At 35.3% G+C, this 26,443-nt stretch overlaps 1 protein-coding gene across 1 annotated transcript in view; it reads left to right on the top strand.

Annotated features, from left to right (window-relative positions):
• LOC131074339 (subtilisin-like protease SBT5.6) overlaps window positions 1-12,607 on the top strand; it is a 98,758-nt gene extending 86,151 nt beyond the window's left edge. The window contains exons 7-10 of the mRNA XM_059207952.1: window positions 1,294-1,397; window positions 1,542-1,899; window positions 11,625-11,838; window positions 11,952-12,607. Of these exons, the coding sequence (XP_059063935.1) occupies window positions 1,294-1,397; window positions 1,542-1,899; window positions 11,625-11,838; window positions 11,952-12,478 (1,203 nt within the window). The 3' untranslated portion in view covers window positions 12,479-12,607. The remainder of the gene's footprint in view (window positions 1-1,293; window positions 1,398-1,541; window positions 1,900-11,624; window positions 11,839-11,951) is intronic.
• The last annotated feature ends 13,836 nt before the right edge of the window (window positions 12,608-26,443 follow it).

Here is a 26,443-nt window from a genome sequence, read left to right as displayed (position 1 = left end):
GGACATTCATGAAAATATTATAAGAAATAAGCTTGTGCTCAAAATACCTTTTCGAGTATATGTCATTTTAAACAAGAAGCTAAGTTTAAGAATTAAGATGGATATAATCGGTAACCAAATATTCTAACAAGAAGCAATGGTTTCTTTGAAAATCATTTATTTACATGCTTCACATAGTAAGGCTAACTATAATGACAGAAAAAAATCTGATGAAGATACAACAAAATAATTGTGTAAAACATATTATGAAAACTAGCCATATCAGACACTACCTCCTGAACTGACAAAGGACAATTATATTCCCTATGCCTTTCGTTGACTTTACAAGGACTAATTTGATAATGCAAGTTGTGCACTAAATAAATGAAAGAAACTCCTTTGGTGTGGTTAAGCCTCCATCTTGGGCTTACATGATAATCCAATTGATTCATCAGAATAAATTCGCTGTCTCATTGTGATTAGACTAAAATGTGACTAAACCAATCTAATAACATTATCTCCCTAACTTACACTGTTGATCAACTTCACTATCCATAAGCATCAAAACAATAATGTTATAACAGGCTTGAATGGCCTATCACACATCCAAATAAATCAGCAAGTTTCTGCTCAAATGCTTTCAAGTTATCCAGCAATACCTTCTCCACATTAGCCATAAACCATTGTCAAATAGCAGTCCTATGGCCTACCCTGCTCCAAGGATCCAATTAAAGAACACTATGACAAAAACAGGACAGTTTTCCAGGCACCTATGTATGGCAAAACTAAGATGGCTTCCCAGAAACCTCTGTATGAAACTAAAAACAATCACATAAAAATGTCATACATTTGGAAGGAAACGAACTAACATAGTAATTATCCCACTTCTTCCATGATTGGTCCTCCACTACATCAAAGATCTTTATTCATGTAAGTGCTATAAGAAAGGATCTATTTCATCAATTGCCCTGGGAGTATTTATTAAGGAATCATTTCAATCATGACAAGTTAAGGACTATGCAAGTTTATCCCTAACACAACCAACGAGTCCATTTCATCTCATATTGATGTTCAATCTTCCCATCTCATATGTGGTAAATAAATTTGGAACAGCATGAACTAATACTGAAAATCTATTAAGACTCTTAACAAACTCTGACACAAATAAACCACAACCTTGTAAACACTTTTATTACATATCCGAATTTACCATGAATATAGAAATAATTTTATTGCTTTCCACAATCTTAGAGATTCTATAAAATAAAATATGAAGCATGCACTATGAGAATGACAGCGTGTTCTTTTGTGTAGGGCCAAACTGTTACTTCTTACAATCTAGAGAACAAGTTCTATCCATTAGTCTTTTCTGCCAAAGCTACGTTTTCCACAATGGAAAATTTAAATTTCTCAGCTGGGTAAGTCACAATTCCTAAACCATCACTCTAGCATTGCATTCTGAAATAATTTGAAGTAGATTCCCTAAATTTCAACTTTTCTTATTAATGAACTATGATTTGATATACCCAGTGATGCATTATGACACTCTTGCTCAAGTGCAGGCAATGCCTTCCAGGTTCTCTGAATCCAGAGAGAGTGAAGGGAAAAATAGTCTTTTGCTTAAGAGGAACAACTTCTCGGGCTGAGAAAGGTCTGGAGGTGAAAAGGGCAGGAGGAGCTGCAGTTATTCTTGGCAATCTTCCTTCAAATGGTGCAGAAATCTCCGTGGATAATAATGTTTTGCCAGGGACTGCAGTTGTATCTGATGATACCACAACTATTCTTGCTTACATCAATTCTGCCATTAATCCAATCGCCCACATTGATCCAGCAAGGACTGTATTAGGAACAAAACCTGCTCCATTCATGGCTGCCTTCTCCTCCAGGGGTCCTAATGTACTTGATCCAAACATCCTTAAGGTAAAACATATATTATCGAAATAAAATATAATTATTTTTGAGTCCTAGAACTAATTGCATTTTATTTCAGATCTTTTATGATTTGAGAGTGTATCTGTACTTCGTCAGATTATTTTGTCTAGTGCTGTTGATAATAAAAGCCTAAAGACTTAACCCTATTCCACCAATTCATCTCTTATTATTAGTGTAGACTGGTTGGTAATTGCAGAATTTTATTTCAATTTGTGTTGTATACAGCTTAACAAATCTACAGAAATCAATCTCCTGTTAGGGTTCAGTTTCACGAATGCAGTTTGTTATTTTAAGTAGAGTCGTACTTTAGTTTGTATCTATTCATCTTGAGTTTGGGAGTCAGGATTAGCCAATCAGGAAATTTTAATATCCCCAAATAGGGATAATAAAAAAAAACTATATCTCCAAAAATAAGGCACAAAAAATTTTGAATTTTTATTTGCATATAATAAATTCTTCAATAAACTCATATTTATTTTCAGATTATTGATCTGATTTTTCTGCTAATAGTATAGAAAAAGTACAGAAAATCATTCTAAAAATGCCCAGAAACTTGAAAAATGATTCACATTGACTTTTTTTTTTTTTCCAAGATGAAGAAAATTAACAGTATGCAGATTTAGATACAAATACCTCGGAAATGTCTTCAAACCCTAGCTGTCCTTGCCAAAACACCTAGAAAATCAGAACTAGGTCTGTTGAACCTATTTCCACTTGTCCTTGTTGTTGCTATCTTCAATGAAGCACAGTAATATGAAGACACCTTGCTGTAGATAACCCAAATCTGGACCTGATGCTTGAATTTTACATTCACAAAATGGTCTCCAAACCTGATAATGAATTCCAGCTCTGAAAATGATGTGATAGAGCATCACAGGTCAAAACCTTTCCACCAAAACACACCCTTTTGACCAGAGGGAGCCCATATGTCTCTCCGAAGCCAGGGATATTCAAGGGTTTCAGACCTTACGCCAAAATTGATCAGCAATAGATAAAATATTAATAACATAATAAACTCTAAAAGAGTCCTAGAATGTTATATAATAACTCCCAAGTGATGATTTAACCTCAGCCCTTGATCTACTACCAACTCAATCTAACGCTCCAAATGAAAACCCTAAAAATGAGCCAATAGGCTCTTTGAAATCTCACACCTCCTTGACCTTTTTGGCACATGTTTAATAAAATCAAGTACATGTCTCTTAAGTCATTAAACTTAGAAGGCTAGGAGTCACTTAAGTTGCATAAAAAGACATGCCCACAACTTCAAATCACTTAAGTTGCATAATAAGACGTGCCCACAACTTAAGAATAGAATAGAATACAAGCCAAAGACTCCACACTTACCCAATAATCCTCTAAGTCCTCTTCCTCTTGGGTAAACCAAGGAAAGGACAGCCAATGCATAGTTAAGTTTCATGGCTTGAGTTGGGGACTTTACAGAAATGCGTACTTTCCCTGAAAAGTTGATCATATATTCACATAAAATTTCAGGCGCAGGGATTCTAAAGACAGCTTAAACAGTCCTACAATTGAGGAATGATACCAGCTATAGAGCTAAACCTACTACTAAAAAGACTACTGATGTCAGCAAAAACAGTGGCAACATGAATAGCTACAAAGAGTTCCACTCTATAACAATACTATTGGACTAAGTAACACAAGCACGTAATCTGTACTATCCCCACATATCACCAGAACAGTTACACACTAATAACTCACTGCAGCATCACAGTTACCCATAAAGAATATTCAGGAGTGACAAATTTGGCTGAATTGTCACTGTAAGGATCATGGTATCATTTTCTAGCTTGTACTGCTTCAACTGATGGGTCTCAATTGGAAGCTTGCAAAAGGAACACCATTGTGCAAGAGAAGGAAGTATCTTATTTTTGTTATATATAGTTCAAATTGAAGTTGATTCGTATGCATGCAGTCAAGTAATTGCTAGATATTTAGGACCTGGCTTTATTTTCTATGATAAAATTATTTTGCTTGTTGATGTGATTTTTATGACAGCGTCGAACATAGAATAAAGTTGCCTAATGGTCACTTCACTCTCTCTTGATCAAAGTTTAACCGTATGCTAAGATTACGGAAAGTTCAAACAGCTAACTCCAAGGTTCCTTCATGCAACGGACATGAATCAGTTGGCGGATGTGATTGCTGGTAATCCAAGGGGCCTTACGTTTGGATCGTTCTTTCACTTCTTCACTATGGCTGGAACTTCATCATCGGATATGGCAATTTTGTGATGCTGCTGCTTCGAACGGACTAAAATGAACTGAAAATGAAGGGGAAAGGGTTTAGAAGATCTAAATCTACCCCCAAGGGCAGTGATATCAATGGATAGTGCTTTGGTGGACACATTCCAAATAAACCAAGCTCTACTTCGCCAAGTTTAACTACAACTCCACAAGAACCGGTGCAATCTTTTGAGGATGTTGAAGGATTTTCAAATCGAGAAAGTGCATTTGAATAACCAAAACAGCGCAATCCAAACGACTGTCCACAACCGAACTTAGCACAAGTTTAGTGGCTCGGGCTAACTTTACACTGCAACTTACAATCAGCAAGATGCAAAAAGTATGAACCATGGAAATTCATCAGACACCATTACATTTTCCATTGAAATCAAAGCACTTTATCTAACAACTGAGAAAACAAAATTCTACTCTAAGTGAGGAAGGTGAAACCATGCAAGTCTTGAAAAAATAACTTAAGTGGATACCATCAGAGAACAATGTTTCACTGTTATCATCTCAAAACTTATCGCAACGATTTCATACAAATCTCCCCCTTTTTCAAATGAGGGGGTCACCCCTTTATATAGGCCTCGGGCGTTGCAAAACTCAAGATGCAACAAGGTGGGAATCAGTGATAAATACCCCATAAAGCCCATATACAATTAATTACAATCCTGCCAAAAATGGCACCCATAAAGCATTAATTAACCATTACATTCAAAAGGTGTCCACTATGCAATGAATGCACCCTCATGCAAAAATCGTCCATGATGCCATAAATGCACCGTCATCTCTTGAACGTGATGGCTGCATGCAAAAGAAATCTGCCACAATGTCATAAATGTGATGGCTGCATGCAAAGAGATGCTCCATTAATTCAGTGTGCGTTGACCCGACTGCCACTTGGTGAGAAACCCTTGGAGAGAGAAAACTTCAAGAGAGAGAATCTTTGACTCTGGAAACATTTTCTTTAAGTTTTTCTAACTTTCTAACTTTCCTTGCTCTAGGAGAGATTTTCAATGTTTTTTTGCCATCTCCTATTTTTTAGGAACTTTCATAAAATTTAGGACCCGGGTCCAAGAGAGAGAATTCTCTCACGATTCCAAATTTGTAAAAAAATTCAGATTCTGATAAGATTTGGTGTCTAAAAAAAAAATGCCCGAGGGGATTTCCACTTTTCATTCCTCCTTGACCCTTGGATTTTCATGCCTTTGACAAATTTTCAATTTTCCAACTTAAGCGTAGAATTCACTCTTCACGGTGGAATTCATCATTTCATCCTTACCTTAGCCATTTCAATACCTTTCCTAGACCAGGGCGTTGATTCTTCCCTGCCATGGAATTTCAAACTTTCTCCATTTTTCATGCCCTGTGTGTTTTGGCGCCCTCCTTCACTGCTAGGCGCTATTCTTCATTGAGGGAGGAATTCACGATTTTTAACATTTTCCTTCATCCCCTCCATTTGGCATGCTACTATTGCCTAGGGCGGAATTTTGGCTTGAGGAAGGAATTTATGATTTTTTGGCTTCTCCATGACTACTCTTCCCCAATGCCCTTCTACCTTGCCTAGGCGCACTTTCACCTTGGTCATGGAATTCATGATTTTTCCATCTCTCCTTGGATAGTTCATTTTAGTGCCCTCCCTTGGTCTAGGGCAGATTTTTGCCTAAGGCAAGGAATTCACACTTTTTTCCACTCTCCTTGTTGACCATGTTTTGGCGCCCTTTGACTTTTTTGGGCGAGATTTTGGCTTGAGGAAGGAATTCATGGTGTGGAGGAAAATTCCTCCACACCTTGGTTTTAGTGCCCTCTATCTCCTTTGGGCGCTGATTTGCTCTAGGGAGGGAAATTTCATGATTTCCACTTTTCCAAGTCGGTCTCATTCTCTTCATCAGGACATATACATGAAATATAACATTCAAGTATAAGTGGCACTTTAAGTTATATTTCATGTATATATTGGCAGGATGTTTGAGAGTGGTTTCAAATCTCTAGGAATTATGATGCAAATTCTAGGTTTTAGAAGATCTTTTAAATTTTCATACAGTCAAATTTTAGGCCATTTTCGGATCAAGATGACATTTGTGAATTGATATGAATTTCCAGACTCAGATGATTTTGCATGCTTTCCTCTTCTGGAATAGGAGTTCCATACTTAACCATTTTTTTGATCCAACTTGTCTTCCTTCTGACTCTTCCGGATTTAGAAATGATCTTCAGGAACGTTCAGTCTTCAGCGTCTTCAGGGATGAACTTGCCAAAATAGATTTTCCCAAATAGTAAGTGTTTCAAAATGTTAGGGTTTGGACAAAAGAGGTCAAGAAAGCACTTACTAAAAATAGAAACTTACTAAAAATAGAAATTACTAAAAATAGGAAGTTTGATTTTCAGTAAAATTAGACCAATCCGGGAGGCAATGAAACTTACAAAAAAGACTTACTAAAAATAGTAAGTGCTCAGAATTCGCTCACATTTTACTGGGAGGTACCTTGAAGGATCCTAATTCCAGTTCTAAATTCAGTTTTTCCAAAACCCTAAAAGAAACCCCTAAAATCTAGGACTAAAGGCAGAAACCCTAAAATTGACAAAACGAGCCCTAGACTTAGCCAGATTTGCTCAAACGAAAAGCAGAATTAATCAAAATGACCCCAAACACTTGCAAAGCAGAGAGATTGAGTAGACTGCTGCGAAAAGACCCAAGAACAAAGCCAAAAGACCGGAAAGGCCTAAAAAGTAGGGGGGTCCCCATTTGCAATGGGGCGATGTGTGAAAATGTCACAACATGGCCCAAATTAAACTTTGGTTATAAACTTAAATGTAAATATAGCTAAGCATGATTTCATAATGGACTTACCTTTTTGTGTTACAAGATTTTTTAAAGCAAATGGTTTCAACAAATATTATAGGCCTAGCCTCCTAATCATGTTCTAATATTTAAATCCCAGTGTTTTTACAATGGACTTTTCAGTTTGTCATATTGATATAGCATTTTAAATTTTAATGAGTTTTAGCTTCAAGAAATACAGTAGGCACGCTCTTCTAGTCCTGGTGTTTGTGTATGGAATTTAACTCCGTTGGAAGCTTACAGATGCTTTCATCTAGCATGTATATTTTCTCTGATGTGGTGTAACACTGGACAAAACATATCACATCTTGTGTAATTTATTTTAGCTTCTCTTTTTGGTTTTTCCTCATTTACTACTACTTTAAAGTTGTCTCAGCAAAGAATCCATGGATTGCTGATTTGGATAGCAAACAGTCAGATAATGAACATTACAAATATGACTACTTCCTTGTAAAGAGACTCCTCTAATTCTTCCTTTCACTCTAGCTTCCAACAGCATCTACAGCAATTGAATAGAGAATTGTTGCTAACATAAATCCTTTCTGGATAGATCTTTGTCAGAAGATTGGTTAGGTTCTAAAACAACTCCACATACAAATCCTTGCAATGACCCGCAAAAAGATAGGCTGAACTCATCTGTGCAAAAGGAACCTAATAACGAATTTAACAAATACAAAAAAGTCCCAGTCAAATCTGTCAATAGGCCTTTTCCAATCTATTTTTTATGAACCCACCTTAGAGTTCCTTAGCTTTCTATTGTATTGTAATTTGTGACTATTCAGGAAGCGAACAACCTGATCCTTCTGGCTAGATCTTTTTCTTGAATTTTTTAGGTGACATTGAAGGTAATTGTAATCATTCTCCTATGAATTCACTTTGGGAACCTATAGAGACGTGCTTGATGAATCTTATGCAGACTAGCTCTCCCAAATTTCCATATCTAATCGAATCATTACACATTTTGAAATAGTTTGGGCTAATCACATGCTGGATTCGCTTTAAGAATCCTATTTGAAGGTGGCTGCAGCCTAGAAAACTTCCTTTCTTAATATCCTTCATAGATGTATCCAACTCCAACTTCATCTCTCTTGATAGTTAACTCCTGTCACCAGATCCAATCTTCTCATGAATCTTCTTTGACATGTTCCATCAATGTGTCACACTGGATAATGCCGATAAGGTGAAAATATTTGGCAAATGATCATGAAAAATATGTTGAATTGTATCTCGTTCTCCATATGGTTGTATTTTATTTCTAAGTGGTAAAATCCTTTTTTAAGTGCTTTTAGAAAATAATTAAGAAAATGAGCCTTTAAACTGATCAATTTGAAAACACAAAATTATAAAGCCCTAGGACATCATATGAGTATTGATACTTGAGAGATCATATGACTCTATTCTTTCAGAGGAATTTGCCAAGGATTGGAAATCTAGGAAGCTAGTGGTTAGAGGCTTGGATCTTGAGATTTCAGAGCATCTGATTGCTAAGGTTTTACTGTTGTCCATGGAGGGACTTATGTCTTTCAAGGACAGGAGAGGCAAAGGGGAAAAGGTGAAGGCCTTCCTCGAAGGCACAGAGAAATTGAAGAGGCAGCAAGCCAAGCACATATGTGATTCTCTCCCTAGCCTTTGAGATGAAGTGGCTCTTTAGATTATGAGGCGTGCCACTCTCAAGAAGAGATTTAAGCGCACATTCTCCTTCCATTTCCCTCCTCAATCACATTAGACTCAAGAAATCAGTCAACATTTTGTTCTTCTTGATGATGTCCTTGGAATATTCTGTTCTGGAAGTGTTCTTTCATAAGGCTGCTTGCCCTCTTCACCAATACCTCATCTTTCTTCTGAATCTGCATGCCCAAAATTTCAAGCCCTGGCCTTCTCCTAAGACTCTTGTGAGGGAGGAGAAGCTGGGTTTTGGTCCAGTTAAGCCCCCTAGATGTGGAGATAGGTTTTGCCTCTTAGGCTCAACAGAGGGTTTTGGATAAGTAGACTAACTAGGGAAAAAGAAAGGCAGCCTCAAGTGTGGGTGGTCACTATGATGAGGATGTCATGGATGATTGAATTAAGGTTCCCAGATCCCTTCCTCTTAAAAGGGACGTAGATGAGGCGTATGTTTGGTAGAAGGGGAAAGACAAGGTGATTGAACAGAAGGACCATGTGTGAGAATGTTGGCCCTGCTGTGAGAGAAGTTCATGTCCTTTGTATGCCTTCTACCCTTAGGCTAGAGGCCTCCAGAGTTGAGGATCTAGCCTCCATCCTTGAGCATCTGGCAGAAAAGTCATGCAGGGTGAAGAACAAGATTTGGACCACCACAGTATTCTTAAATGGCTCGACCTTAAGATCTCTTTGCTAAACCAAAGAATCAACAGTGTTTCTTCTTAGTGCAACGTGGATGTTAAAGTGGATAATATGTAATGGGATGTTTTGGCAGACATTAGCATACTTAAGAAGGATAAGCTTAAAAAGGAGGAAAGAATCAATAAGCTGGAAGGCAAGTTGAAAGCCATTAAGGAGAATCTCAAAAGAGTGGTTGAGGTCAGCAAAACTGCCATCCATAATTTCAACACAAGCATTTAGATTGAAGAATCATAACATTCCTTCTCAGGAGGGCCCTACAATAAGGATCCATAGCCAAAAGTTGGCTAACAGTTTTAGAATTGTGGAGCCAACTACAAAATTTGTGGATGGTCACCTAGAGTTCCTCAGAGAAAATGGGAAGCAGTGGTTTCCCTCAATTCCCTATAGTTTTGCTGTTTGTTGTTCATTTTTGCTTTGCTGTTGTATTTCTTTTTTGTTGCAGCATTGTTGATGCTTTTTTGTCACTCTAGCCTATTCCCCTGTTTGGCTGTCCCTCAAGTGGGTGTTCAGTTCTCTATTATTTTACTTCTTGTGAAACAGACAGGACTCCTTTTAAAACTCCCTTTTTACCCTTAATCAAAAATATGGATAGTCAGGATTCTGGTCAACTATTTCTCTGTCATGGGTAAATGAAAGTGCGATGAATGTAATCTAGATTTGAGGGTGGCCCAGTGGGGGCGGGGGCAAGGGGCGGGGAGGAACACTCAGTTTTGGAGTAGCCTCAATCTCTCGCTTGCATGGATGGTTAGCTACAGAGAACTGTTATTTCTCTCTTGTCTATGTTCCTCTCAGTTGACCTAAAAATATTTGGAGAAAGTGCTAAAAAGCATTATTTGGGGAAACCAAGATAGGGTTAAACGGATTTGTCAAGGGGCTTGGGATATATGCATTTTATCAAGAGATCAAATAGGTTTGTGAATGCTCGAGACGGAGATCAAAGAGCCATTTTTTTTGTAAAGTGTATAGTCAGAGCAGTAGAAAGCAATTCTCAAAGAAATATTCTATTTTGTCAAGCTGCTCACAACATTTAGGGTATCACAGGTCTCTTACAAACTTGTGACAATGCTTAGTCCTTCACACTCTCTGGGTCAGCTCCACCAAAATAAGTGTATGTAGATTGTGTCTGAATTTGTTTAATGGAAATTTGAGGGGTCCTGCAATGTCTGGGATCTAGTTTCAAAGCTTAATTGGATGATTTGCTCTCTAAGAGTTCAAACAAGCCTCTTTCATAGGTTTACTTGAAGCAACATAAAATTGAGCAATGAGAAGGTCTCATACTGATACAATTATGTGACAAAAGACATTCAAGACTGAGCAAGTCAAACTTGAGCCCTTTCGCAGACAAATAGAAGTTAAAACAGTGAAAAGCAAGGGGAGCTAGAAACACAGTGAGGCAAGATGTCCTAGTCCAATTTAATATCACTATCTTTTTTCGAGCACAAAGTTTTCGGGATGATTAGTGGCTGTCAAGACAAGACTTCAAAAAGTTGATAATACAGTTCTTTTAGCAGTCTCTCTGGTAGAGAGGAAACTGTTGATCATGTATTCTGAAGATGTCCCTGTACCATGAACTATTTTTCATGGTTCTGTACAAAAATCAACTATATATTCCGTGTTCCTTCTCTTAGGGCATCCATCTTCTCGGGAGGGCATGAATGATTAACGACTAAAAATTTAATGGCGCACAGTTTGAGCGGTTGCTATTAATTCTTCTGGAAGTCATGGTGTAAGGCTATTTTTCACAAGGACCTTTTTGTCTAAGGTAAAAGGAGTTAATCTTTTCAAACAAAGCTTTGGCTTTTCCAAAAAGTTTAAGGTGAAATCTGCCTTGTTTTCCTGTTAGATTGATGTAATTAGTGACATTACTTGTTCATGAAAATGCATTTTTCAATCCAAAATAGAATAATTTAGCTTGCCTGAAAGTTGAAACAGAACCTTTTTGTGTAGATTACTGTATGAAAATGATAATCAATTTGGAAAACAAAATAATCAAGCCTTGGATTTTTTTAATCGTTTAAATCATAAAATAAAGTGAAATTTTCGTATTTGTTTGTTGGCAATCTTTGCTGAGGTTCTATACAAGTAACAAAACTAAACAAATAATGCCTGCAGGGGAGTGAGCTAGTTTGCTTATGTGTGTACTGTGTAGGACCACCCATAATTAAGCCTTAAATACATCGAGCGCTCCACTGGTTAAAGGAAGAGGGTTTTTTAAGTAACCTAAAACAATTAACTAGATATTCTATTGCTACTGATTTTTACAGCCAGATATTACAGCACCTGGTCTCAACATACTGGCAGCTTGGAGTGGAGCAGTCTCACCAACCCAGCTTGTGGCAGATGAACGCCGTGTAAAGTACAATATCATCTCTGGCACATCAATGGCCTGTCCTCATGTTGCAGGAATAGCAGCTCTATTGAAGGCCATGCATCCAGATTGGAGTCCTGCTGCTATCAGATCTGCTCTCATGACCACAGGTAACAATTTCATTCATGAAAACATTTGATGAAGTTAAAACGAATGCTTATCTAGGGTTGTTGGAAATCGCCAATATATAACTTCATGTGGGGTTTCCATTGTTTTCCTACAGCTGTTGTTACAGACAACGAGGGTTGTCCAATGACAGATGCATCTGGAAATCCAGCTACACCATTTGGATATGGATCGGGCCATGTGAACCCAAATAATGCATCAGATCCAGGCCTATTATATGATGCCACAACAGATGATTACCTACTGTTTCTCTGCAGCAGTGGAATTGATGTTTCCAAAGCACTTAACACTACCTTCACTTGCCCAGATGATCCTCCAAGTACCAATGAACTGAACCATCCATCTATTGTCATTACAAACTTGAGTGATAGAGAAACCGTCACCAGGACTGTGACCAATGTGGGCGGTGAGAGTGAATACTTCGTTTCTATTGAAAACCCACCAGGTGTATCCGTACATATACATCCTCGTAAGTTGTGTTTCCAATCTACAGGACAGAAACATGATTTTACTGTCACATTTATTCTCAAAGAGTCTCTTAATCAGGAATATGTGTTTGGATCCTACACTTGGGATGATGGAATTCACAAGGTAAGGAGTCCAATAGCTGTCTCTGCAATGTGAAATAGCTGAAGTTACCATTGCATATCTAGTCCTGTCTGACGAGTCAAATGTACATTCTAGTTCAGAATTCATGTGGCCTTCTAAGTGCTGGTTTATCATGATAATCTTATTATTAAGTTCTCTATTTAAGCTGTCCTTGTGTCTTGGTACATAAAATTGTTGATCTTTGTGGGGATTTCATAGCTATCCAAGAATAGGATCACATCATATTGACGCATAAATTCATACTAGAACCATATATTGAAAAATTAATGACTAACAAGGATATTATGATAAGATATTATAATTAAAAAATTATTCAGTAATAAGGGTTGGAAAGTCTTTATACTATATTACAGTATATAATATTAGTATTCATGAGTTGATCATATCATAATATATAGATAATGTATAAGCATTAAATAAAATTATTTTCTAAGTTTAAAAAAATAAATAATCAAAATAAGAAAATTACACAGCTATTCACAAGTTTATGACCATCCTATATATAATTTATACAAAATATATTATATTTTCCTTCCATTCTAATGTTCAAATAGAACAATAGTTTAAGTGCGTGGTAATTTTATTGTGTTTTTCCTTAAATTGTTTTTGAAGTAATATAACATGTCATAATTTTAAAATAGTTTTTTTTTAGTTTTAAATTTAAATTAAAACATTATAAATTAATAAAGATTATTTCATATTCTTAAATAAGTAATTACATATTTTTCATGAAAACGTAAATAAGAAGAAGGAGGTCTAAAAGAGTTTAATCATTTTAGTAATCAACAAAGCTTTTTTGGTGTATTAGATCATTTTTATCTTCAACGCATCATCATGTAGTTTTGTTCTATTTGAATTGATTGTGTCCATATGATTGCAATCTTGCCCTTTGTTTGTGAAGAGTTGGGTATATCTATGGTCCTTTTTTATGCCATTACAATTTGTACCTATAATGAAAATGAATTGTCTACACTAGTAAGTGGTGTTATAGGTAATTTCAAAGGCTTGACTTGAAGAGCTTGAACAACAAGACATCAATGATAATCAAGCCCCATAACATATTTGAAAGATTTGAAAGGGATGCTTGGAAAGTATGTATAATGCCTAGGTGATTAACTTGTAGTTTCAAGGTGAGTGTGTGAGTATAGAAATAATGTGTTTCTTAGATATATGAAATATATCATGTTATTGGTTGTGTGAATAATATTTTTTCTTGTATGTATGATTGTGTGCTTCCCTTGCACATTCATCTAGTTAGTTTTTATTTAATAAGAAAAACATCATTGTTTATGATCATTTGGATGCATGTAAGGATATAAATTCAAACAAAAACAAAAATACATGCATTAAATTGAGAGGGAAAAGAAAATTAAATGTTGTGGATGTGAGCATGCACGATCTTGTCCAAGGAATAATATAATATGTTCAATATCATCCAAGGTGGGGGAATGACATGTACTGAAATAAAACTAGGTATTTAGGTTTAAAAAGGAGGTTAAGTGTGACATGGCTTATAGGATTAGGGATTTGTGTTAAATGATTATAATAGGTTGTAATCATATTGATTAAACAAAGATGTTGAAAACATGTTTTGAATGAGAAGGAAAAGTATAAACTATCTATACTTTTCATTTCTACATATACTTATAAAAATACAAACACAAGATGCTCAACTAAGAAATACTTTCCAATTAAATTATATTTTGTGAACCCTCATTCTATTGCATGGTAATTAGAATAAGTAGGATGCATATTCTATGTAAGTTAACCATATGTAAATATTAAATAAAGGTGAATGTATATACTTTGTAAATCATTCCACTAGTAATCATCTTTTCGTAAATACAAAAACTAATTTTTATCTTCTAAAAAATAAGAAAAATTAGAATAAAATGCTAACTTAAAACAATCTTTAACTATATAAACAAATTTAGAAGCTAAATGATACAATTTAAACTTTAGCCAATTAGGAATCCCAAAATAGAGTCCACAATTTTTGCCTAGCGGCACGAGAACCCCCTCGATGCTATAAACCGCCCAACAAGACTTGCCAAAATTCTTTACTTTTTGCCACCGAGGCGGTTCATATCTGTCTAAATAATGTATAGTTTCTTCTAGCTTAGTTATAATTTTAGAACAAACAGTTCTTATTCATTTCTTTTTTGAAAGAGATCTTATTCTTTTATTTTTTGAAAGATAATTTTTCAATTTCGTTAGAAATTTTCTAAGATTTTTTCTTATCATTTCATTTTTTAGAGGAGAATCTCTACTTTCTGTTAGAAATTTTATAAGTTTATCCCTAAAAGAACTTATCAATTTTAGAAGAGAATCTCTACTTTCCGTTAGAAATTTTATAAGTTTATCCCTAAAAGAACTTATCAATTTTATCATTTTTGTAAGAAGTTCATTGCACGGGGAGCGACCGAAAGGAAAAGATGAACTTATGCTACAAAAATTATTCTTTTTTTGCAACTCTACCTGATTTATAGGTTCATTTCGTCCAAAAACCGATGAACACTTCGTACCCAATAAACTTTTGGTCTGATTTGCCAAATCTTGAAGAATCTCTCTTATTGAAACAAAACTTTGTTTTATAAAATAAAAACTATTTTTCATATGTTCCCAATGATCTATTTTTGGATACATGTGTACCCTCAACATAACAGATTGACTCACATGCATGGGATCTGGTAAGAATTGTCTTTAGGGTATTTGTATGGAAATGGGGAACCAAAAGTGGTCACTTTTTTTCTTTTGAAATCAACAAAATCTAATCTTGGATGAGAAATCAAATATAGTCATGCTCAATATTTACATATGTGACAAGAATAAGATTTATAGAGCTCAAAATATAGCTTCTAGACTAATACTTTTTTTAAAGAAATGGTGAAGATTAAAAGGTTCAAATAGGGGGAGCACACAAAATACATCTACTTTGTTAGATATATAACATAGTATTTAGTGTGCATCTTGTAACATGTTGACTTTTTAAAAGTATTTTACAAATCATTTAAGTGGAATATTAGCTAATGTCACATAAGATATGCCCATTTTTTTACTATCTTTTTACTGAATATATGAATTTTTACTAATTTTCAAAATGGATATGTCTTGAAAAAAGAAAAGTTGAGCATGCTTCCCCAATAATTATTTTGAAAACTAATTACAAGTTATTTTTCCTTTTTATAAATGTGTATAGAATAGAGTCCATAATGTAAAAATATAATTTTTAAAATTTGGATGAAAGTAGATAAAATTAATAATACCAAAAAGTTTCTAGTAAAAAAAGAAGACACTAGAAAAAAACTGGAAATCAAAACCTTAATGTATTTGAAATGTAAAAAAAACTATATGGTTAGAAATGTAAGTTAGAACCTGAAATTAATGTGGCATTTTTTTAGATCAACTTAAACATGTGCAAACTTGATGGAAAGTGTATACACATAAAATTGGCTATGAGCAATTAAATAAATATTTTATATTTATTTAATGATTATTCTTCTATTAAATAGTTAATTTGAAAAGATTAATTTATTTAATTCATTTGATATTCTTCTATTAATTAATTTAATTGAAACATTTTATTAATTAATTCATTACATCCCTTTCTTCTATCTGATTAATTAAATATCTCATATTTAGTTATCTCCTATCCACTATTCTATAGTCTCATCAATTAAATAATTTCTTAGTTGTTTAATTTTCCTTTTTCAACTCACCTCATCTCCACATCATCTTCTTCTTTGCCAACTCATCAATCATGTGGCTAAAGATATTAATATTTTTAATATTAATATGCATCGTTGTCTCCAACTTCCAAATTCATTCTTCAAATAATGTGTAAGTACACACATTTCTCAACCTCCCTATATTTTATCCAACCTTCTTACGTCTTTGGAGGGAGTTGATGTTAGGGTTTCAAGTAGATCCGAAGCAAATATGAACTAACAATTATATGCAGATTTAAATACAAAAGATAAAGAAATAAAACAGGACACGAATAACACATAGATTTAACGTGGTTCACCCATAATGGGTTATGTCCACCATACATAGCCGTCCAATCTTTCTTATTATCCAGCAAAAATAGTACATCAACCTTACAATGCATTAAGCATCCCAGCCGCTTCTAACATGTGTTTATAGGGCAAAAACAAAGTCGGCCTTTTTAGGGTTTTATTACAATGTCGGTTTTCATAAAAAAATACCCCAAAAAAAATTTCTCAGGGGCTCCCGCCCCCGAACCCCCACTTTTCTCGAGGGCTACTAATCCGGCCCTGGACCCCGGCGAGAATACGTGCTGCTGAGTGTACAGTACTTTTCTGATCAGTCGCCACATTTCAACAGTTGAGTCCACTTGTCCTCTTATCCCTAAATCTTCTCCAGCTATCCTATATTCTCTCAAGTCTTCTCCTTAGTCAAGGTGAGTCTTATGACACTTGGCTTCTCCTTCCACCATTTCCTCCATCTTGTAGGTGTAGGAGGAACATCTTCCACCTTTATCTCTCACATCTCAACCTCTTGCTCATAGCCATCCAAATTGCAAGATTTAATCAGGACCATTGATCTCTACCACCTAAGCTTATGCACTCAAAAATCTATAAATAGAGGTCTCTTATGCCAATTTTGAAACTAATAGCTAATCTTATAGTAACTAGGAGTCTTAATATTTGCATCTGTGAGTTCATTGTTTAGCATTTTTAGAGTTTTGAGCAATTTAGCATAAATCATTTTCATGGCATTAGCTTTTGCATATCATATCATCTAGCAGTCCATTCCACACTTGCCATCTTGGAAGCTACCAGTGCTTGTCTGAGAGCAAAATCATCTGCAACTAAGAACAATGGGGTTAGGATACAATGAGACATAAATCATGAAGGTATAATATTTATTTTTCTTTTATTTCATGTTGTTTCATTGGTTGAAGCTTGAGTTATATTTGCATGATGGACTAATGAGTTTGCAGGTAATTTCTCTAAGGTGAAACTTAAGTTGATACATTTTTTTGGCGCCCACTGTGGGGTTCGAGCCTCGCACATCATTTTTTCTAATATCATGTCTAATTCTCGCTAGAACGGAATGAATTAATGCATTTGTAAACCTGTTTCACGCCTATGTGAAATGTGGTAGTGCTTTTATTGCCTAGATTAGCGCTTTTACAACACAGTTTAGCGCTTTCGCTTCATAGTTTAGCATTTTTATCATTTAGGTTAGTGCTTTTACTATTCAGGTTAGCGCTTTTGTTTGAGAAATCACACATTCATTACACAATTTAGCGCTTTCATTGCACAGGTTAACACTTTTGTTCTGCAGGTTAGCATTTTTGGTTCATAGGATAGCGCTTTTGTTGTTTTAGCATTTTCATACCTTCTGCCTACAAAAATTTAAAATTTTACAATCTATCAGCTAATAGATCTTTGCAAGTTTGACTACCCAAGATTAATTTTTGCAAACTACTGACTTGTGTGCATGCAGGTTTTATTTTAAGCAACTTTAATGCATTGTCTCACTTAGTTTAATTAGGAGTCTTTTAGGAAGTAAAAAATCATATATATTTCAACTAGCTTAACTAAGGGGTTAATGAACAACATGCAACTTGCATCATGTGTTTTCAGTAAGGTGGTAGCACATAGGTAATCTAAAGGGTAAAAGAACCATTATCTACCATGCATGTTTAAAAGTAGTAGGTGAGTATGCTCTCACCCTAATACGGTGATCAGAAAGCTAGACCTACTTTTATTTTATGTTTTACCTTTAGAGGGCCTGCCTTCTCGAGCTTCCTTGAGGGGGCTAGTGAGAGGGGAATGACCCAAGTGGAAACGGTCTAATATTGAGTCCTTCCAATCCACTCTAAATAAATTGTGTCTATGACGGAAGTCATGGACAACAAGTGTTGATTAGTTCATACTGACACTATGTTTCCCCATAAAATCTATAGAGCGCAACCTCTATAGGTTGGGAACCTTTTGTATTTATAGAGTGTAAAGTGTCGCATGTATGGCCACATGACCGGAAGCCCTTACTAAAAACCATCTTGTCTAGTTGCCAAAATCCTTCTAATTATTGGTGCAGGAGATCGGACCTCTAAAGCAACTCACACACATATGGTTCTTAGTAGAGATATGCAGTTTTCCATGGGGAGTTTTTTTTGAAACTAGTGCTTGGTTGCCCCAGAGAAGTGAGTGTCGAGGGTGGAGCCAGTGGGGTCAAGCACCTAGATATCCGCTTTGAATAGCATAGCCTCAGGGGAAACCCCATGCAAGATTCAACAATTATTGTCTTGGCCTACCATAGGACTTGTGCTTGCTTGTGCACTTTGATTTTCCAAACATTGTGTCTGCAAAATGTTCTCAATATGGTCAAAAAATTGAAAAATCATCATCTTGAAATGAGTAAAAAATATGACAACTTGCTGGAAAACTAAGAAATTCATTCAACATAGTGAAAATCATGCTTTTACAATGTAGAACAACACTTTTATAGCGCAAAACAATGCTTTTACACCTTAAGAAAATGCTTTTGATCAACAGTACAACACTTTTAAACTCTAGGATCACACATTTGTTAAAATAGACAACACTTTTGCAACTGAAACAATGCATTTACACCCTAGGTTCATGCTTTTTCAGCACAAAACATCGCTTTCATTCAACAAAACAACACATTTGTTGCTCAGAACAATGTTTTTATTCAATAGGGTAGCGCATTTTTTTTCTCGCATCTATAACACTGAGCATTTCCACATATCAGACTAAAATTTCAACATTAGTTTCAGATACCCTTTTTTGAGGAGGTTCATCTTCAACTGTCACAAATCTTCAAACTAGTCAAACAATTGGGTTATCAATCAAATAGGCTATTTCCAAAGGTTTTCATAAGCATAAACATCCAACAAGTTATTGATTCAACCATATCAAGTGCAAAATCAAACATCACTATCACAAAATTAGATCATATCAACCTTTATTCATTATCTTGGACATATCGTTCCTATTTGAAACTAGGTTTTATTAAAATCAAGATTGCACTCGCTTTGGAATCAAACAACTTGTAAATCATTAGATGCTTATATGACTTTTAGATATCGCCTCACGAAGAGAAAACCAAGTTGGAAAGCTATCTTGAAGAAGAGGAAATTCTTATACATCAATCACAAAATTTTGTTGAAACATAGAACATTCCTACACCATTTTCGTAACTATTTACGTGGTTACGGAATAGAGTTTGATGAAGAAAATTTACGAGCACGTGTTTTTCAACAACAAGATGCCTTATCACAACATACTAATAAGGGTGGTAAAATCAACTTAGCTTATCTTCCTAAACCAGTGATTACCTATTGAGTTGCTTTTAGAATATCAAAACTTTGGAAGTTTTCAAGTCAATCACATGCTATTTTGGACTATAGCTCAACACGAGCAGTTGAGAAGACAAAAACAAATGGAAGATGACGATTCAATATTTCAAACATTTGGGTACATAGATGTTGATGAAGAAGTAGTCAATAACACCATTAGAGGCCTTGAACAAGATTCTAGATTCGACAAAGTAATGGAAAAACTATTGGAAAAATAAAAGCAAAAGTACATTCTAATATTGGCAAATTTGGAAGCTAAATTGCCACAAGATTTTAACGTAGAAAGTTTGTAACAAGATGCGGGAACAAGTCATAATCAAAACACTGATGATCCCAATGATGATGATGTAAATCTATTAAATCATGAGGAATCAAGATGAGATAGAACAAGAAGAGACCATGATGATACAAGAAACCAAGATGAAACAAGAAGAGAGTGAAGTGATAGAAGAACTTATGAGGATGCAAGGAGAACCTGTGTTGATAATCCTCTATTAACTCTCACTCAACAAATGCAAACTTTGCAACAACAAACATAGGATATGCAAAATGGAACAAGTTCCAAGAAATATTCATTGGAGGATATTTGTCCATATCCTTTTGACAAGAATTTAAACATGATACCATTCCCACAACATTGTGAAATCCCTAAATACGATAAATATGATGGGAAATCTGATCCTCAAGATCACATTAGGGAATTATGCACCATGAGTATGGAGTTTGCACACAACGAAACTTACCTAATGTGTCTATTTCCTAGAAGCTTAAGTGGATAATCAATGGAATGGTTCTCAAGATTACCATCTAGGATTAAATCTTTTGAAGAACTTGTGAACAGATTTATCTCACAATACTCCTACAACATAAGAAATGAGATAACAATGCTAGACCTATGTAATATCAAACAAAGGAATGGTGAACCTTTCATGGTCTTTTTACAATGATGGAGATGACGGTTTAATAGATATCCAAGAGATGTAATCGATCAAGAGAAAATGGACATATTCATTGACAACCTTACTAGTGAAATGAGTTATTGTAATAACCCACCTTAACCCAACAAAATTTGACCATTCTCTTTTTTTTTGTTTATTTTAATCATTTGAGTTTGATTCAATCACATACTTTGGGCATCCATCCATTGGATTAGGCATTCATCCATTCGGGATGAGCATCTAACCATACGGGTTAGGCATCTGTCTATACGGGACATAAGGTTTTATCTATCCAATACGAGATAGGCATCTACCCATACAGGGTAGGCATCTATCCAATCAGGATAGGAGGTGCTCTAGCCAGAGACTTAGACTCATTGGGACCATTCAGGTCCTGAGTCACTCACTAAGTACTACACTCTTCTAACAGGAATGCACTGAGGTCATCGTCCTTAGGAGAAATCAAAATAACATAATACAAGCTTGAATTCCACCTTAGAATTTAGCTTAAAGCCTCAGGAAGTCAAGCGAATCCATACGGGATTCCTTCCGAGTATGCATTGAATTACTTTTTCCTTTTTATTATACTTATCTTTTAAATTAGGATTCTACTCAATCCTCCTTCTTACCAAACCTAGACCCCATCCACGAATGTCTGAGTACTAGGGACAACTCCGTCCCAAGACTGCCTACATACCCGTTTCGGCATGAGATCAAGGCGTAAATTATGTAGTTCTATTTTCTACTCTATGGTTTGATGTAAACCGATTAGTGGGTACGCAACCCTTTATAGGGTCAATGTCCTAGACAATTTCTCTGCAGTTGCTACCCACGGTGGTATCACTTAAACCAAGGCTCAAGATGGCCTATTGTTTGTGGCCTAAACAACTACATCCTAATACCTATCATAAGCGTCACCCTTGACCCAATTGTCAATCGCCAATATCTCTTCAAGATTAAATCAATTTCATAAAAGCATTTCACTCAATCAACCCTAACAGGGGTTTACTATGGTTTAACTCAGCGGATGTAAAATCATTTAAGGATTATCTTATTAGATTATCGATCCAAGGGGGATTACCCACCCCTTGGATTTTTAACTTCCAAGTGTCCCTTATTACTCCCCGACGATTTATAGGGACGATGTCACAGACGTCGTTGATGCAGCTTTATTAGACGTTAAGTGCAGTAGTTCAACACGACAACATTACCCGTAAGCGTGACCCAGAGGCACTGTATATACCGAACGCTGCTAGGTTTTGGTTTTTCGACTTCCTTTATTTAGTTTACTAACCATGAAGCTATGAAAAACATCATACTTGAAACAATTATGAATTGAATGTGTATAATTAGACATTGCAAAGCTTAATTAATTGAAACAACTACTTGATGAACCACATGGAATTAAAAAAAACCATAACTAAATTATTTAATATTCAAAACTTGAAATATAACTGGCATAATAATGACAATTATGAAGCTTGCATATTAATAATTAAACGCGTAACTTGCATGGAGATGATGAAGACGTCAATAAATGCAATTAATATATAAGTAATTCACATGCAGCAAGGATAGTGTAAGTTACATGCAAGGTTAAGCAATGTGTTTATTTCTACCATGAGAATATTCATTTATAGAGTCGCTAGTTCAAAAATAGTAATCGGTTTAGACATTAGACCAATTTTGGACTAATCATAATGATATGAATTTAATTGTTTCTAATGAATCTAAAATGCCAACTAAGTGACCCAACAAATCTTAAATAGATTGAAGGATTAAAAAAAAATTGTATATAATTTAATTTACAATTAAAATTTTACTAAAGGTAAACTAATTATAAATTTACTAAAGGTGATTAAATTACAAATTTATCTAAGTTAAAAATTTAACTAAAATTATATTAAAAAAAAGTTAACAAATTTCATTTTGGCCGAGAGTTTTAAGTTTGTAGTGGCTTTTAAAAGCCAAGTGGGAGTGGGGGCCCATGAGTCCCACCACCACTGCGGACCTATGGGTACAGGCCCATAGTGATGAGGGGACAGCCGTGGTCCCCTCCACTACCCTCTGCAGCCACTGCTGTAACAGTGACCGCAGGGGGTAGTGGGGAGTACCCCTCCCCGGCAGTGTACTACCCGCCTCCCCACCTGCATTGATCGACATTCATTTTTTTTTTCATTAAGTTTTTAACGTGCAATATATATGTGTGTGTGTGTGTGTGCACACGCGCGCGTGCGCACCTCTTATTTAGGTTTATTGATAATCTAAGAGGTATATATATATATATATATATATATATATATATATATATATATATATATATATATATATATATATATATAGGTGTAACAATGTTATTATATATATTTAAAAAAAAATAAGTACCTATTCATAGGCATGGAAGATAATAGAGGAAATTTAATTCAGATGATCTCACAGAGCCCAGGGAATACCCTACTCTTGAATTCAAGGCAACAATACAACAGAGAGCTAAATCTCCTTAGAGAAAGGTACATGTATAAATCTTTGATTTCACAGAGATCATATTCAACAATCTGCCTTTGAGATAATAAATTTTTTGTTGTGATTTCCAAGAAATTGCTATTCATAGAGAGAGATTTCTGAAATTAAATAAATAACAAGATAATATTTCTACAGGGATTTTATACAATAAATCTAAGAAGAATTCCTACTTGAAGTACTATATCACCTAGTGAGATTTCTTAATACAATGATTATATGCATAGAGAAAGAAATTATTTATAGAGATAAAGGATTTTTGAGTTTGAAACAAGATTTTATTTCTTTAATCTAATTCACAACAAGAATATGAACGAGATTTTATTTATCTAATCTAATCCACAACAAGTATCTAAAACAAGATTTTATTAAATTAATCTAATTCACAGCAAGAAATTGAAACAAGATTAATCTAATTCTTAGCAAGGAATTGAAAGAAGATTAATCTAATTCTCAGCAAGGAATTGAAACAAGATCTTTTTATTAATCTAATTCACAACAAGAATTGAGACAAGATGTAATTCTCAGCAAGGAATTGAAACAAGATTTTTACTAATCTAATTCACAACAAGAATAAGATGCATGATTCAAATAAAATAAAATAAAATAAATTAAAAGAACCTGGATACTTGCAACTTGAAGTTAGAATCCCCTCTGAATTCTTCAATTAGCCTCCCTTGATCCTTTCAAGCTTGGAAAAATTTCTCCAAAACAACCTTAACTATTCTCCAAAATGAAAATATGACTACCAAAACAACTATTTGAGAAAACTTTCTTCAAAGAATAACCAACTCCCATTTTTGAAAACTTGCATACAATATATAGGAAAAATCCCTTAATTCCACTATCTAGAGAAATTAATTAAGATGAGATTCTTTTCCAATATTGGACTCATGCAAAATTGATTAAAATCCTAGTGGGGGAGTTACATGCAAGGTGTTGAAGATTCCTCTAGAAGCTTCTAATTTCTCCTACAACATGTGCCATAATTGGGAATGGGAAAATAAGAAAATAAATAATGCCTTTTGAATTATATTCTCCAAGTGTGTGTGTGTGGGTCCATTATTTATTCTTTTATAATATTCATTCAATTATTTTCAATAGCTCAACCAAAAATATAATAGGATTGTATCAAATCAAAAAGTGATAAAGGAGGGTTGTGACATCCTCCCCCCCTTAATTTGTGCATCGTCTCGATGCACTTATTGAATGTATCCAAAAGAGTCTATAGTTCATGATTAGTTTAAAACCAAAAAGGAAACAACTCTTACATTTCCCTAGTATCTTCCCACGTGGCATTCTTTTCATCATACTGATTCCATTGTACTTTGCATTGATCAACCTCTTTGTTGCGCAATTGGCACTGGCGCCTCTCCAAGATTTTGAATGGCTCTATCATTATTACTACCATTTCCATTCCTTTGATATTGATTAAGGGGTGGTCTTCTTTCGGAAGAATTATCCCTTTGACTCTTGTTGAAGTTAGTGTTCCCCTTGAATTCATGCTTCCTTTTAAAAGAGTGGTTCCCATTATAGTTCTGCCCTGCTAGTGTTTGAATCTTCCTCTCTTGCCTTAGGGACTTTTCAAGTACTTCATTCATGTTTTTGGGTCCATGCATGTCGACCTCTGCCCCTATGTTGGTATTTAGTCCTAAAATGAACTTCCTCGCTTGACCTTCTTCATCTTTTTGGTACATAGGTACGTACTTAAGCAACTTGGCGAACTTATCACAATATTGTTGGACTGATAGGGGCCCTTTTCGTAGATTATGGAATTTTGTCACCTTCTCATCAAAGAACAATTGAGGGAGCCACCTTTTTCGGAAGTGGTGAACAAATTGATCCCATGTGATCGTATCCCTGCTATACCCATTTTGCTCCTTGGTGTTGGTCCACCAACTAGCTGCCTCCTCTGTGAGTTGATAGGAACCCATAAGGCCTTGATTGTTTCACTAAAATCTCTTAGTTCAAAATACTTTTCCATTTCATTTAACCAATTCTCAGCTCCTTCACCAATTTTCCTCCCATCGAACTTAGGAGGGGTGATTTTTTTTAAATCCTTAGAGAGTTCCAATATGTTGTTTTCTTTTCTATTGCCCATCATATTCCCCTGATTGCTACCAAGGTTCCCATTTGTAGTACCACTTTGATTTTCAATGCCATTCTGCCTTGCCCTAAGGTCCTACATTGATTGCTCTAGGAAGTTGATTTTATCCCTTTGTTCGGTTAGCAGGTTGATTATAGCCTCGACCCCATCTTTGTTATTCCCTGGGTTATGTTGATCCCCTTCATGGTCTTCCTCATGGTTTCCTTCATGGTTTTCTTCATCATTTTCCTCATGGTTAGCTTCCCTTTGTCTCCTAGTGGTAGTACGTCTTCCATTACTGCTTCCTCTTCCTCTTCCTCTTCCTGTAGCCATTCTAGGGTTTTACCTAAAAATTAAATTATGTAGTTAGTTCTTGATTTAAGATTTTATAATTTAATATCTAACATTGCAAGACATTCCCTTAGTTGTGTAAGTTGAAGTAAGCACAAGGCCTAGTTTTGAACCTTTGCTTTGATACCACATGTAATAACCCACCTTACTTAACCCAACAAAATTTGACCATTCTCTTTTTTTTTGTTTAATTTAATCATTTGTGTTTGATTCAATCGCATACTCTGGGCATCCATCCATTGGATTAGGCATTCATCCATTCAGGATGAGCATCTAACCATATGGGTTAGGCATCTATCCATACGGGACATAAGGTTTCATCTATCCAATATGGGATAGGCATCTACCCGTACAGGGTAGGCATCTATCCAATCGGGATAGGAGGTGCTCTAGCTAGAGACTTAGACTCATCGGGACCATTCGGGTCCTAAGTCACTCAGTAAGTACTACACTCTTCTAACAGGAGTGCACTGAAGTTGTCGTCCTTTAGAGAAATCAAAATAACATAATACAAGCTTGAATTCCACCTCAAAATTTGGCTCAGCCTCGGGAAGTCAAGCGAATCCATACGGGATTCCTTCTGAGTATGCATTGAATTACTTTTTCCTTTTTATTATACTTATATTTTAAATTAGGATTCTACTCAATCCTCCTTCTTACCAAACCTAGACCCCATCCATGAATGCCTGAGTACTAGGGACAACTTCATCCGAAGACTGACTACATAC

This window comes from Cryptomeria japonica, chromosome 7 (assembly GCF_030272615.1).
Source record: "Cryptomeria japonica chromosome 7, Sugi_1.0, whole genome shotgun sequence".
NCBI classification, from domain to species: Eukaryota; Viridiplantae; Streptophyta; class Pinopsida; order Cupressales; family Cupressaceae; genus Cryptomeria; species Cryptomeria japonica.
The sequence above is the reverse complement of the archived record's forward strand: the minus strand, read 5'-3'. Positions and strand labels throughout refer to the sequence as shown.